At 32.6% G+C, this 14,645-nt stretch overlaps 1 protein-coding gene across 4 annotated transcripts in view; it reads right to left on the bottom strand.

Annotated features, from left to right (window-relative positions):
* LOC148621302 (carbohydrate sulfotransferase 15-like) overlaps window positions 1-14,645 on the bottom strand; it is a 28,617-nt gene that overhangs the window by 7,005 nt on the left and 6,967 nt on the right. For 3 of the 4 annotated variants that reach the window (XM_088575470.1, XM_088575471.1, XM_088575472.1), the window contains exons 2-7: window positions 6,375-6,724; window positions 3,785-4,100; window positions 3,230-3,346; window positions 2,202-2,358; window positions 1,633-1,792; window positions 821-968 (exon numbers count right to left, since the gene is read on the bottom strand). In XM_088575470.1, coding sequence (XP_088431596.1) covers window positions 821-968; window positions 1,633-1,792; window positions 2,202-2,358; window positions 3,230-3,346; window positions 3,785-4,100; window positions 6,375-6,683 — 1,207 coding nt within the window. In that variant the 5' untranslated portion in view covers window positions 6,684-6,724. Of the gene's footprint in view, window positions 1-820; window positions 969-1,632; window positions 1,793-2,201; window positions 2,359-3,229; window positions 3,347-3,784; window positions 4,101-5,128; window positions 5,263-6,374; window positions 6,725-14,645 lie in introns of those variants that run through there. The other variant, XM_088575473.1, reaches the window with a different exon arrangement.

Genomic DNA, 14,645 nt, shown 5'->3' with positions numbered 1-14,645 from the left:
GATAAACAGATCACTGGTCACATTTGTCGTCAACTTATTTCAGATTTTTTCAAGTGTCAATTCAACTCATAAAATCACATTTGTGAAAATGAATAATGATTATCTGTAAAGGCTCTCATTGGTCTAAAAAATAACGGAAAATTAATAAAAAAATGTTGAAAGATTTAATTGTTCTGAATCCATCACAAATAAGAAAACATAAAACTTCTGATCTTTCTTGCAAAAAAAGTACAGAAAAATTGCTTGAAGTTTACCGAATTTCAGATATTGTCAAATCTTGCACATTTTTGTCACAGAAATGGTGTCCACACCCTAGAAACAACTATTAATTGAATACTTTCATTGTTACATAGTTAATCATATGTGAAATATAGTTGTTCCTTGGAAGTGTAAATAATTTTTAGGATGTAATTGTGTCCGAAAAAAAAAAAAAAAAAAAAAAAAAAAAATAACCATTAACAATTCTTGGCAGTTTTTATTTAATGACCTATATATAAATTGTGGCACCAATAAGACATCATTACAATGAGCTACTACCATAATACCATATTTTTATATTAATATACATTAGTATGTCATGAATGAATTTAAGTTATTTCAACCAAGATGATAATTTTAAGCAATTTTCATAGCCTAATGCCTTACACCTTTTATTGGAAGTGATAGGGTTAATATAGGGAAAAGGTTTTCAGGCAAAAATATAGTGACCATAGGGAATTATATTACGATGTTTTAGGAAATATAGGAAATCAAGGTCCCTTGAAAGCTTGTAATATATATATATATATATATATATATATATATATATATATATACTTACTGAGATTGAGAAAACTAAAGACTTTGTTCATTGTTTTCATAACCTTATTGGAGTACTCATTCAGCGTTAACACGAGAACTTGTTTCCTTGGAAACATCTTCAACCAGTCTTTCAGGTATACACTATATACACCTATACGTAACCTGACCTGAAAAACAAATAATAAAACTCATCAAAAACCAAAAAACTAAAAAATCCTTGTTTTTTTATATAGCACAAAACAATTCATAATTTTCTAATTTTGTTATTCCAAGTAAAAAATAGTTAAAAAAATAACATATGCAAGAGTTATCTTTCCTTCCAAATGTAATATTTCAAAAGTGAAACTTGTCTTTACATGTTCCTTGAACAATTCATTACATTTCTTATTAAATAATTTACTTTTTATTTTGTGTCAGCTTATATTATTTATTTGTTTGGAGGGAATACTGTTTTGTTTTATTTTTAGTTGAAATTGAATTTTTCTATTTTCAATGTGGAATAAAAATAGGCTGATTGAGATTTTATTTGAATCCACAGAATACAGTAAAAAGTTAATTGCCATCTTTTCCTTGCTGTTTGTGAAATGTCAAAATGCCTATAAATGCCTAAGTTCAATAACTTTCATAAAATCAGCCAATCAAAATGGAAGAGTGACATGATCAAGGAAATATGGAGTCTGACAATTCTACAAAATTTCACTAAAATCTGATGGCAGGTCAGAAGTTGCATCCACAAAGTATCTTTGATTGACTGATATATTTAGAGGCACACCCTCCATCACATAGTTGCAGTGGACTATAAATAATTACATTAAAAGTATCTTGACTAACCTGTGAAGCCATACCAATGGTATTATTATATAGACAATGTCTTATGGAATGATTCAGAAAGCAATTCTCATAAAGTCTCACAGAAAAGTTCACTCTATTGTGGAAATCTTCTAGTGACTTATTAGCAGTGGGGTTAAAGTACAGATAGTCTGACCACAACCTGTCAAGAAAAAAAAAAAGGTTCATAGGAATTAAGTACAAGTCTAAGTAGGAGTCATGCAAATTTTAAAGAATAAGTTATGGATGTACATGCATGTTAAAAATCCCATATATTTAAATGTGCATTACCACTCATATTTGTCTCCTATACTTACTCTAACAATTGCTATGTCTCACCTTATTTGAATCATTATAAAATTTGTTATGACTTTGTAATGCAAGTCTTTGTCATTATAATACAATCTAAAGAGGTCTTTAAGCTGAAGATAGTAGGTCACTTCAATTTTCTGGTTTCCTTTAAAATTTCTAGTTTCTATATTGTAATGTTCTATGGCAAAGTTTTATGCTTGAACACAACATTTTAAAGTAAATACCTGTAAGGATGCTTATGACTAGATTTGCTCACTTACCTATCAGATGGATTTCGTAAAATAACAAGAATTTTCAGCTTAGGCATAAAATGTTTAAGGTAATTTCCATTTGTATACATAGGCTCGTCCATTCCTTCATTCTCAGGTAAATGGTACCAATCATCATTTTCCCACATCACAGAAACACTCGCTTCACCTACAGATAAAAAGAAAATTATTAAAAAATTCATTGTGGCACAAACATTTTTCATTCCCTTGTATTACTGTATTACTAAAGTACCTTATGTCTGAGATGCCTTAAATATAACGATAATGGATATGGTGAAATATGTCAGTGAGACAACAACCCCACCATGATGAAATATGTCAGCTAAAGGCCACACAAGGGTCTTAAAATGAATGATGAGAAAGCCTTCACACTACAGGGCAGGCTGCAGCTGGCCCCAAAACAACATTCACATGTACACCGAAACAATTGCTCCCAAATACTCCAGCAATGTAAAAGTAAACTGTACGGAGGTCAGAAATTTCTGACTTGGAACAGGTACAAAAAATGCAGAGCACCTTAAGTCCATGTCTATTTGTATGTTACATTTTTTTTTCAAATGGTTTCATTACATTTCATGCTTCAGGAAATATGGCTCTTTTTCACTTACAAATCATGGAATGCAGGGGTACATTTGTTTATCTCTGATAATCAGATAATCACAGATACACAGGGGTACATTTGTTTATCTGTGATAATCAGATAATCACAGATACTCCTAATTAAACTCAATTTCTTTTTTAGTTTTTTATGTGTGAAACTCACAGTATTAAAATATCTGTATAAATTCAACATAATACATGTACATGGGATACTCTTCATTAATGACCTAAATTCAAATCTCATTTGAGCAACAGAAACTTTCATTTCATTTGTTACTCAGCATGTTAGCTTAATAAAGATAGAAGATTTTACAAATATACCTGATAGATAATCAATGATTCATCGAAATAAAATGTCATAGGAACCAAGTCTTGTTACCTCAAGTTATTACAAATTTCATAGAATAATTTTAATATACCTGTGACAATTTGTTCTTTGGAGTCATGTCCTCTCCTCTCTATTTTCATAGCTGCATCATCAAATATATCAATGTAGTCAGAAAATGGAATTATATCTGTGTAATTCAATCTTTTTCCTGTAAAAAAAAAGACACAAATCCATGAGTGGGCTAAAACATTAATTTTCCATAATTACTCTTATCACTATTATTCTTTTCCCAGTTCAGCCAAAAAAATCCGATAAAAATCTTTTTATAGATTGTCTCCCCTATTGCAAAAGAGAATCAGAGCCCAACACCACAAAAAAAATTATTACTTAAGTCTGAGAAAATACTCAAATGTTTGTGATGTCATCAATTTTAAAGACTTTGATTGAATTTGCAATGGAAGTAAAGATTATTCTCAGATGTAAGTTTTGTTTAACTTTTGTGTTGCACGGGTCAAGACAAAACAATATTTATATAATCAACCCTCGAGCTATATCAACAATGGCCCTTGGGGTGATATAGGAGTCTCGGGCTGATACCACAAGTAATACAGATTTTGACATGTAACATTCAGTAAATATTACATACCCATTCTATTCCTAGACCACCAATGTAACTCTTTGATTGGTGGCGACACCACATCAGGATGCTGAAGAATTCTCCGGAACAAATCTGTACTTCCACATTTAGGCTGCCCGATGATAAAAAAGTAAGGCAGACAACGCAGTCGCCTTGGTTGAGATTCTTTGGCAAGTCTGAGATTCCATTCCGTCATCAATCTGACCATGGTATTCCGAACGTGTGGAGATAGTAGACTATATTTATTGTTTTGGTAAACATTTGTGGTATATAGGGGTTCATACCAGCATGGGTTTTTATAGCTTTTTATAAAATGGAATGGTTTCTGAAAAATACAAAAGAACAAATTGAGATTCAAGAATCAAATGAATTGCATAAAACATTTAAAGCACAATTCAACTGTAAAGCAGAACAAAAATCTGGTCTGTTTTAACTTTTTATGGTGCTTTACTTTAATTTTTGTTTGTTGGATGTTTTGAATTAAAGTACAGTACCTGAAACCGATCCATGCAACAAGAATTGCAAATTTCCAGTCAGTCATCGATCAGTCAAACCGATCCATTAAACCGGTGATTGCAACACGTGACCACAGAGCAGTCACTGTATTTCACAGTTTTATTGTTTTTTTTTTGTCAATTTAAAACATTCACATAAAGCAATAGATTTAAACATCAATTTATACTTTCATTTTACATTTCTTTTATTTCAAACAGATCTTACGTCATTTTAGATAATAAAACTGCGATCAGATCGGTCACCGGTCATTGGTCATAGATCTGTCAAATCGTTGCACGGATCAGTTCAAGGACTGTACAGATCTCAATGTTTCTTAATATAAATATTCATGACAGTTTGGTACTTGATTATATTTTTTTCATTTCCCCAAAACTGGAAAGATCTGTATGTAAAGTCCTATCTTGTTGAAGGTTTAGTTAGGATTGGAGATTGCCGTGGGTCAAATTATTGTGGGTCCTACATGCCCTATCAATCAGATTTCTAGAAATTGAAGGTTTGACAAATTTTTTTTATGAAACTGTACCTGGAACCTTTGCAATCCTGAAAAAAAATTTGAACCCATGATTTGTAATGTTACAGCAGTGTAGGCAGTAATTTAGTCATTTCCATATACCGGTACAAGTTTAAACAATGCATTATTTCTATCTTCGACTGAACTTTTACATCTTAGGTATACAATGCTCTCAGCAGTTGCTTATTATGTAAACAAAACAATTTACATCTTAGGTATACAATGCTCTCAGCAGTTGCATATTATGTAAACAGAACAATTTACCGTAGATAATGTAGACAATAAAAAGAATGTGACAAATGTAATTTGATCTTATAGTAGCATACCTGCCATATATACACTTTATTATGTGAAAATGATCCATGTCAATTTTAAACCATCATGTACCAACAATCAAGTTATTTGTACTACAGTAACCTACATGCATGTGAGTGTTTCTAAGTGGGATAAAATGGATCACAACACAGCTTCAGAAAATATATGTCATAGTTATATCAATTATCATCGGCCTTGGCTTCAAGAACAATAATAGAGTAGAAATAGATGTCTATATTTACAATAGTGTCCTTGATATCTAAGGTTTGATGCTAAATAACATACTGTGAAAGTACTTTAAGGAGGTAGACCTAGGGTAAGGGACACAACTCTTAGAAATCATTGGAACGTTTGTATTCATCATATGTAAGCATCAAAGTGACTTGGAGTGATTTAATTCTGTTTCATAGAAAAGCTTGAAAGGCTTTGGTGAAGTTGAATATGATACAAACATCACTTTTTTGTGGATTAGGGAAGAAAAACAAGATCGGGGATTTTTGCTTTTGTGGTTTTGATGTTTTTAGTATAGACATCAATGGAAATCTCCTTTTCATTGAGGACCGAATTTCGTGGTTTAGCCCAACCATGTAAACCATGAAAATTGGTACTCCACGAACAATAGTACTTTCACAGTAGTAGGTATCTTCTGTACAAGTTTCATTAAAACCCAATCAAGGGAAACAGAAGGAAATCAATCTAGATGGACAGACATACAGACAGAAAGGAAGTAGAAAGACAGCACAAAGTAATTAAATTCTTACACAATGTAAAATTACATTACATCTGTGATTATTTTTTGCTTTAAATTAGTTTTGAAATAATATTGTTTCCCCTGATGAAAGTTTCCCAAATTGTCCAAAAAATGGCTAAAAAATTATCTCTAATGAAATAATTTGGTCTTTTGCTTAAAATTACTCTGATGGAATGTTTATGACTTGCACTTTTTTGTTATTCTCTATAAAATTAATGATTTAAACAGCAAATTCAAGATTGTGCTCCATTACAAATATTTTCCACTTTAAAGAATTGACATATATATTCCCAATTAAAGGAGGATGGGGTAGTTTTGAATAAAGCCAACAATATAATTGAACATTGAGGGTACAGTATACTTGTTTTTACATATTTCCAAGACACAGGGAAAAGATCGGCTCTTAAAATAAAGGTTTATACATGTAGGTATACATGTGAATACAAGTTTACATTTTAAAACCCATCTTTTTCCTTGTGTAAAGAAAACCAGTAATAAAATCTCACCTTTTGTAATATATTTAATTCTGGATGAGTCCATATAATCTTTGTGTCATTTCTATATGTGTTATTGGTTAAATTTCCATGAAAAGCATCAACACTTGAGTCCGATAGAAAATGAACAGACCAGTGAGATAAGGCTGGAGGTGACATGGTTGAATGAACATTGATTATTTGTGAAAGGGACAATATCATTGTTCCAAAAACACATATCAATGCTATGGTATAAAGTTTGCATGTTGTACTGCGTCGACGAACTAGCCACACTCGCACAGTATTACAAATCGGGAACTGGGAGAGTAAGCCATGGACCATTGCCCTTGATCTTCACCATCGAGGAGGGCAAAACTGAAGTCCTAGAAAAAGAAAATTAATTTTTATTAGATTTGAACATGAAAACACAGAGGATTTGGTGCATGTTACATAAAATGTATACGAGATCTTAACCTTCTCTTAGCTTGTCTAGTGGCATGAAAAAATAGATCTTGATTTCTAATTATCCTACCCAAACCTTGAATGTGAGAGTTATAATGAGTTAAGCCATACAACTTTGAAAAGCTTTAAATACTATAATACTCTCTTAAGTAAAGTGTCCAGTGCAGAAAAATAATTCAGTCAACTTAATAAAACATTGACCCTAAGCTCAAACTAATTGCAACTGAAGACATTTCGAACATTATTTTCAAGTATTTCTCTTATTCTTAATAGATTTTCACACTTCTTGCGAGGCTTGGGGGGTATGGGGGTGGGCGGCAGGGTTTTCATTATCTTTTCAGTGAACAGGCTTAATAGAGTTAATGGACCATCTACACCTTCAAAATGCATCAAAGAGGGAATGGAGGACCCATTGTGATTTTGATTTTTTGAAGTTAAATTTTGAAATATTGTTTTAGAGTCAGTGCAATGTAGATGTCTTTTATGGTAAAATTAGCGAGAAATTACTGATTGGCCAAAATAGAAAGGGGTCATTGTTGTGTGATTGTATTGCATTGTCTATAAATTCTCATTGGTCAAAGTGACTTTGTGATGTTTCTAATGTTGTTCTCATGTAATAACTGTTGACTTCACAGACAGGTGATAGCTAGATTTCCACCATGACACAGATGCCAAATGAAAAAAATATAAGAAACAGAATTGTCAAGTTTAGCTTGTTGATTATATGAGAATGTGAGAAATCTACATTAACCAACTCGCTAGTGCTGTATATTCTATAAGAGGCTCAAGCTACTTGAGAAAAACAGGGAGAAGTGACTTGTCTTTGAAAGAGACACCAGGGTGAAGTGGGGAGAGGTCAGGGAGAAGTGAATGTGTAAGCGCATCGTTCACTAACGCTTTTTTAAAAAACAATTATATGTGTAATATGTTACTTATAGGCACACAATATAAGCAGGCATTTTTATATGTTCATTATCTTTTATTGAGACAAATGTTACTTTTTCTTTAAGCTACTTATGTAAATAACTAAATATTTTGGACAAAATGAAATTAGCCTGCTGACTAAAAGATTGACTATATCATATATATTCATGAAATTGAATTTCTATATTTCTACCCCTTACCAAATTTATTACAGTAAAATTAATATATAACTGAGTAAAGCAAATCTTCTTGTAATGCACTGTCCTATTAATTTGGTCTTTTTAGCAGCACTGAAATAGAAAATTTCAGGCAGTGACATTCTATTGGAATTTTCATTTTGTTCTATTTTTCCTCTGGTCCCACTTTATCCATAATCAATTCTTGTTCAAAATATCCAATCTCTTGATATAAGTTGATCAAGAATATCAATAATCATGTTCAAAATTTATTACTAACAAATCAAGACTGAAAATTTATTGATATCTGAAAATGAAAGGGCGACTTCACTTCGCCTTTGGTGTTGTCTGAGGGTAAAGTGAGCCACCTCTGGGCAACTATTTCGTAGCATTAGCCCTACTATATATACACACAATTGTATCCTTTACATCTACAGAAAAAAAAATATCACAAAAAATCGATTCTTGGTAGACAAATGAAACAGCAAAAACAATGTGAACCACAATAAAGTAACATAAAAATACATGTAATAAAGAAACAAAAAAATTGCGTTAACATATTGCATACCATCAAATTATAAGATATACATCTATTAAGTAGCACCCTAGCTAAGAATCATGCAAAATGTGATTCATGGGTAAAAAGCCTACATATTTTTATTTTTGATATTTTGTTTGAATTGCCATAGTAAACAGAAATTAACATTCAGTTTTTCATATAACCCGTGTTCTTAGGAGATAAAAATTATATAGAATGCACTGTAGATTTCAAAATTAAGGGAGATAACTCTGTAAATAACACCCAAATACAATGGAATCTATTGGATTTTCAATGTTGATTATCCCCTATGAGCAGACAGATTGGAATGAATAATTACACATTTCATAATATAGACCCGTAAGAAAACTTAATTGCAGAAATAAAAATATGTAGGCTTTTTTGGGGTGTATAACATTTTTCAGATTTTGCATGATTCTTACCAAGACAGCTACTTAATTACAGGCCAACTGTTACAGCATGATGCAATGTAAAACAATATCTTACCAATTACCAGTTTCCTGATTCAGTACACCTTCAGACTGAAATCACTTGGTTTAATCTAATTCCTTGTCAAGGCTGAGAATCTTTAATTTACTGGTATTTGATATACACACAAAAAACATCCGGTTGCGAAAAACACAGGGGCAGTTCTAGGATTCATTTTAATCTGGAGTGAGCTTATAAGAAGAAACCCTAGGTACATCACAAAACATTTCCATATTTTCTATGGAATGATAAAAAAAGTATTGTAAAATGGGTGTGGCATCAGTCTCAAATCTACTTCTAAGAAACAGAATCTTTCATTGGAAGCAGTTAATTATCTGATGTAGGGTTATCAGCCCACAATTTCTTATTAAAGAATACAAACCCATAATTAAATACCATGACAACTAAGACCATACATATAATAGAAGTTTTTTTTATTGATCTCTAAAATTTCTCATTTCAATAGCATCATCATTGAGCTTTTATTCTGGTCAAGATATATATCACTTGTAATCAACAGAACATTGTACATGTATATGGACCAAAGCATTATTTTACAAACCTATCAACATGGGAATCTTAATAGATCCTTAATACAATTAAATTAATATTTCTGCTTTTTCAGTTTTATAACTACTACTATATAATAATCAGGTTCTCCAGCTAACTAAAATACATTGCAATTCATTCTGTGTGAAATTGAGAACAATTCTTTATACATGACTTAATCCATATATTATCACTTAATGCAATTTACATACATCCCACAAATACATGTACAGTGAAATTTTGTAATCTGACACCAGAGAATTCAAGAATCATGTCAAATTTTGTTATTCCTTATATTAAATACATTCATGTGTACAGTGAAACCTTTTAACCTGACACCATAGAATTCAAGACTTCTATATAATCAGCTATTTATTTTGCTGTTTCCTAAAACCAATACATTTATGTAGCAGTCTTCGTAAGAATCATGCAAATTCTGTAATGTGATATATCCCAAAAATGCTGCACATTTTTATTTCTATATAATTTTTATCTCTATGAACAAAGGCTCTATGAAAAGCCACATGTCATTTTCTGTTTACTTAAGCCTTTTATAAAAAATATTAAAAATAAAAAATATGTAGGCTTTCCAACCATGTATCACATTTTGCATGATTCTTAGCTGGAGTGCTACTTATATGCTTTTCACATGTACTCATTGATATACAGTAATACCTGTCTAAACTAAACCCTGAATAATCCAAAACCTGTCTAAATTGAACACTGAATAATCCAAACCTGTCTAAATCAAACACTGAACAGGGTTTTTTCCAGGATTTTAAAGGCTATAGTCACATTTGCGATGTAGCTAAAAACATATCGTCGTTCCAGTATTAATGTGACATACATAAATTAAATGAAGAAGCAAGTTATTTTATATATTTATTTCTATTTCAGTACATAACAAGTATACAGAGAATCATACAATAAAACAGTTCTTTTTTTCTTTGCTCAATAAAGTATTCTCTGAACACGCTCCCATTTCTTTTATTAGTTGTGAAGTTACTATTAAGTATTGTCGATAGCACTATACTTATAAGATGAGATGTAGCACTATAGATAGCAAGCGTATTGAAAGCATTAAGAAATATAAACAAACAACTGAAAGTACAGTAGCACTGTTGTGCACCAGAATAAGAATTCTTTTCAGAATAATTAAGAGTGAACCAAACTAGCTTTCAGAAGTGATAAATATAGCAATAAAGCGTCTAATAACATCTACTCCTCATAAAATAAAACATGTGAAAACTAATAGTGAAGAATCCTCCTATCCTTAGCCTTGCACCACAATTGAAATGCCCTCCTAAAGTTGAAAGTCTTAAAGCTAGCAGGATGTAGAGACAACTTGAGAAGCATATTGACAGAGGAGACCTTCAACCTGTTCCTGAGATAAGTCTTAATGAGATTGTACCTGCTGAACCCCCTCTCACAGTCAACTGATGATACAGCAGATAGAAGACAGATTGTAAGGAGCTTAGAGACATTAGGATAGTCCACAGTGAAAGAGTCCTTTGCCAACAGAGAAGAAATAGCAGAGCCAATCTTAAGATCCTTGTAACCAGACAGCACCTGCCTAAACATCGACCATTCCTCCCTAAAATAAACCTCACTAATCAAGGCCTTGTGACCATCCCTATCCTATTTTCGTAATTCCTGGATTTTAGTTTTGCAACTATTTTTTTTCAACGTATTTTTCAAATTCATCGTCATTATATTTTTGTTGTAATTGTTTGCTTGGCACACACTAGATTCATCTAATATCTATACTTCATGTATATTTTCCTTCAATGTTAAAAATATATACATATATATATATATATAGAAGGGTCTGAAAAATTCCCAACGATGTTAGAACTGTCAAATTTGCGCAAATTTTAGGTCGTTCCCTCCGCAGGTCTCGAACTCGTACCACTGTGACATCTATGGCAACACCGCCTGCACTAAACCCAGTGCCTAGACCACTCGACCAGCTAGGCTGCAGGCGGTGTTGCCATAGATGTCACAGCGGTATGTGTTCGAGACCTGAATTTATCTTGCCTTATACGTAATGGTTTGGGAAATAATCTGATCGGCAAATCCCGGCTTGAGTGAAAAAATCCTCCTCCTAAAAATCAAATGGTCAATTGGCATTCCGTAGATATATTAAATAGGGACAGTTTTAATTTTATTTGAATATAATTTTTTTATTGAAACATGAATAATGATCACCACGTACATGATGATCAAGAAGATCGGTGAGGTCTGTAAATAGTGAAGAAGGCTGGTTATTCTTTGCCATCCACACGATGTTGGTCATAGCGCCGACGATGTCTTTCTCATGGTTCTTGTTTACAGTTGTGACACCCTGGTCCCAGTCAATTCTCATGGTTTAAGATTCAATAGCTTTTTTGTGGTCTACACTTTGTACATGCTTCTGAATGCAGTCTTTTAGTAATGTGTTGCAACCAGTGGTAAAAGTGTTTGTTAGACGTGCCGCTTTGCAGTCTTTGCAATACATTGCTTGCTGATCTTCATCAAAGTAGATTGATGGAAATATTTTCGACCATTCTGGTTTAAACTTTGAAGACTGTAATCGATCTGCTCTGCTTTTCTTAGCTTTATTTTGTTGAACCTTTGACCCTGGGTCATGGGAAGTAGCGAAGTAGTTCGTAATCATGACGATTGATTAATATGGCGAGAATGGAATAAGTTAGTATATTTATAAGAAATTTGTGACATTTTGAGAATGAGTAACTCAAAATGCCATACCCAAGCCAATTTTAATCAATTATATCATCCTTTTGTCGGCTCGTTATGAATTAATACCGCTTTATTAGGTAATAAGATTACCTGTAAAAAAATTGTGTGATTGACACCTGCTGTGTAGAAAGATCAAGGATTTCCTGTCATTAATTGATCTTAATTATCTTGGGGTCATAAATTTGTCATTTAAACATGATAGAATGGCTTTTTATTTACGGTTGTTTTTTTCCATTTTGAAATTTAAATGGCGAAAATGGGTTGAAAAACTTTCGTCATTTTTCAAATGCTTTCGTCAAATGTGAAAGTGGCGAGCGCTAAAAAAATCACTGCTGAATATTCCAAAACCTGTCAAAATTGAACAATGAATAATCCAAAACCTGTCTAAATCAAACACTGAATAATCCAAAACCTGTCTAAATTGAACAATGAATAATCCAAAACCTTCTAATTCGAACACTGAATAATCCAAACCTGTCTAAATTGAACACTGAATAATTCAAAACCTGTCTAAATCAAACACTGAATAATCCAAACCTGTCTAAACCAGACACTTATTAAAGTCCCTCTACATCAACATATTTTGAAATTTGATAAACCAAACACCTGTCTAAACCAAACCAATATCAAAGTCCAAGTGGTTCAGTTCAGATTACAGTTTCATTATACATACATATGTACGACCATGTCTGGTCCAGTATTTAATGGTATAAAACCTGTCTTGTCCAGTATTTAATGGAATAAACAATGTCTTGTCCAGTATTTAATTGGTAAACATTTCTTGTTAAGTATTTAATGGTATGAACCATGTCTTATCCAGTATTTAACAGAATAAAACCCTGTCTTGTCCAGTATATAATGGTATAAAACCCTGTCTTGTCCAGTATATAATGGTATAAAACCCTGTCTTGATCAGTATTTAATGGTATTAACCCTGTCTTGTCCAGTATATAATGGTATAAAACCCTGTCTTGTCCAGTATTTAATGGTATAAAACCCTGTCTTGTCCAGTATTTAATGGTATAAAACCATGTCTTGTCTGATATAATCAATAGTTCACAGGAAAGTTTGTTAAAACAGGTTTCACTGTACCAGTATAAGAAATGAAATTGCAAAATAGAAAAGATTCAATTCTGATCATCAAGATCAATAAACTCTGAAGGTCACAGCTGTCTAAGTATTCAGACTTTCAGTATATATTGTTACATTTTAATTAGTGTTTTACTACTGAAGGCCTATCCATGAACTCTGTGTATGTTTTTGTTTCTAGTTTAGTGTGATTCTGTGCTGTTTTATTACTTTTCTAAATTGGGGAGTCAATGACCCAATGACCTACAGAAAAGTAACTCATATAAACAGAAAAGACCTCCAATTGAACAGTTAATAAGGTTTTAGGAATGGCCTGTGAAGCATGGAGCTCAAATAATGACTTTGTGGATAGTCTCGATCAACAAGGATATGTGTGACTTTCTAGAACACCTGTGCTCCACACATGTTAAAACTTGCTTCCAAATTCCAACAACGATTTTTAGATATACATATTTTAGACCCCTTACATATTTAAGACATTGTTGACGCTCTGTCTCTATTAAGCTTTCAGCGCAGTTTTTCACCTAGATGTAGTTTCAACAAACAACCAAATGAAGACAGACTTGACCACCTGCATGTACCTTAATCTTGACGATATCAGCATAATTTTTTAAAAGAGTTTAAATGAAAACCCCGAGAGGCTGCAGCCATCAAAGAAAGTAATTTTGTGGATAAAGAATTAATGTTTTAGACTAATTGATTGACTGTTGGTGTTTAATGTCCAAACAGCAATACTTCAGCTATATCCAGGTGATGAACATGATGTGGATCATAAAATGGACATGAAATGATGATGAAATGAAAAATGGGATGGGGACTAAGATAATAGGGTCAATAAATTTTAACTGCCACTAGAAATAGAGCAAGGTGGGTAAGGTGGGGCAATTTAGCCTCCTGTGGCAGAGCACCAAGGTTCCTACTATCAAATACCACAGCAGGATTCTTTCACATGCAAGGAACATGGCATCTTTCCTAACATGTTGCACCACTATGGTTTGTGGTCAGGGATTCCGTATTATGGCCCGATGACCCCAGCATGTAGCATGCCAGGGTTACTCCATTCAACCACCTGGGGCACACAACCAAGTTGCTCTGTGGACAGAAAGCCCTAGCCCCCTGGCCAGGGTTCGAGCACTAATTGGTTGCCTTCTATGACTAGCTTAGCACTGCTGCAGACCTATTTTTTTGACACCTTGACCTGCATGTAATGTTCTAGAGCATGGTTAATCTATTGATAATTCAGTAAAGTTTAAAATATTATGAACTGCAAATACACATGTAGTTTACAAAAAAGATGAACTTTGGCCAATTGAAGCTTAAACTAACTGCATTGTCAAC

The sequence above is a fragment of the Perna viridis genome, chromosome 3 (genome assembly GCF_037379345.1).
Source record: "Perna viridis isolate PV_CMFRI_1.1 ecotype Kerala chromosome 3, ASM3737934v1, whole genome shotgun sequence".
Taxonomy (NCBI): Eukaryota; Metazoa; Mollusca; class Bivalvia; order Mytilida; family Mytilidae; genus Perna; species Perna viridis.
This window is presented reverse-complemented; position numbering and strand designations above follow the sequence as displayed.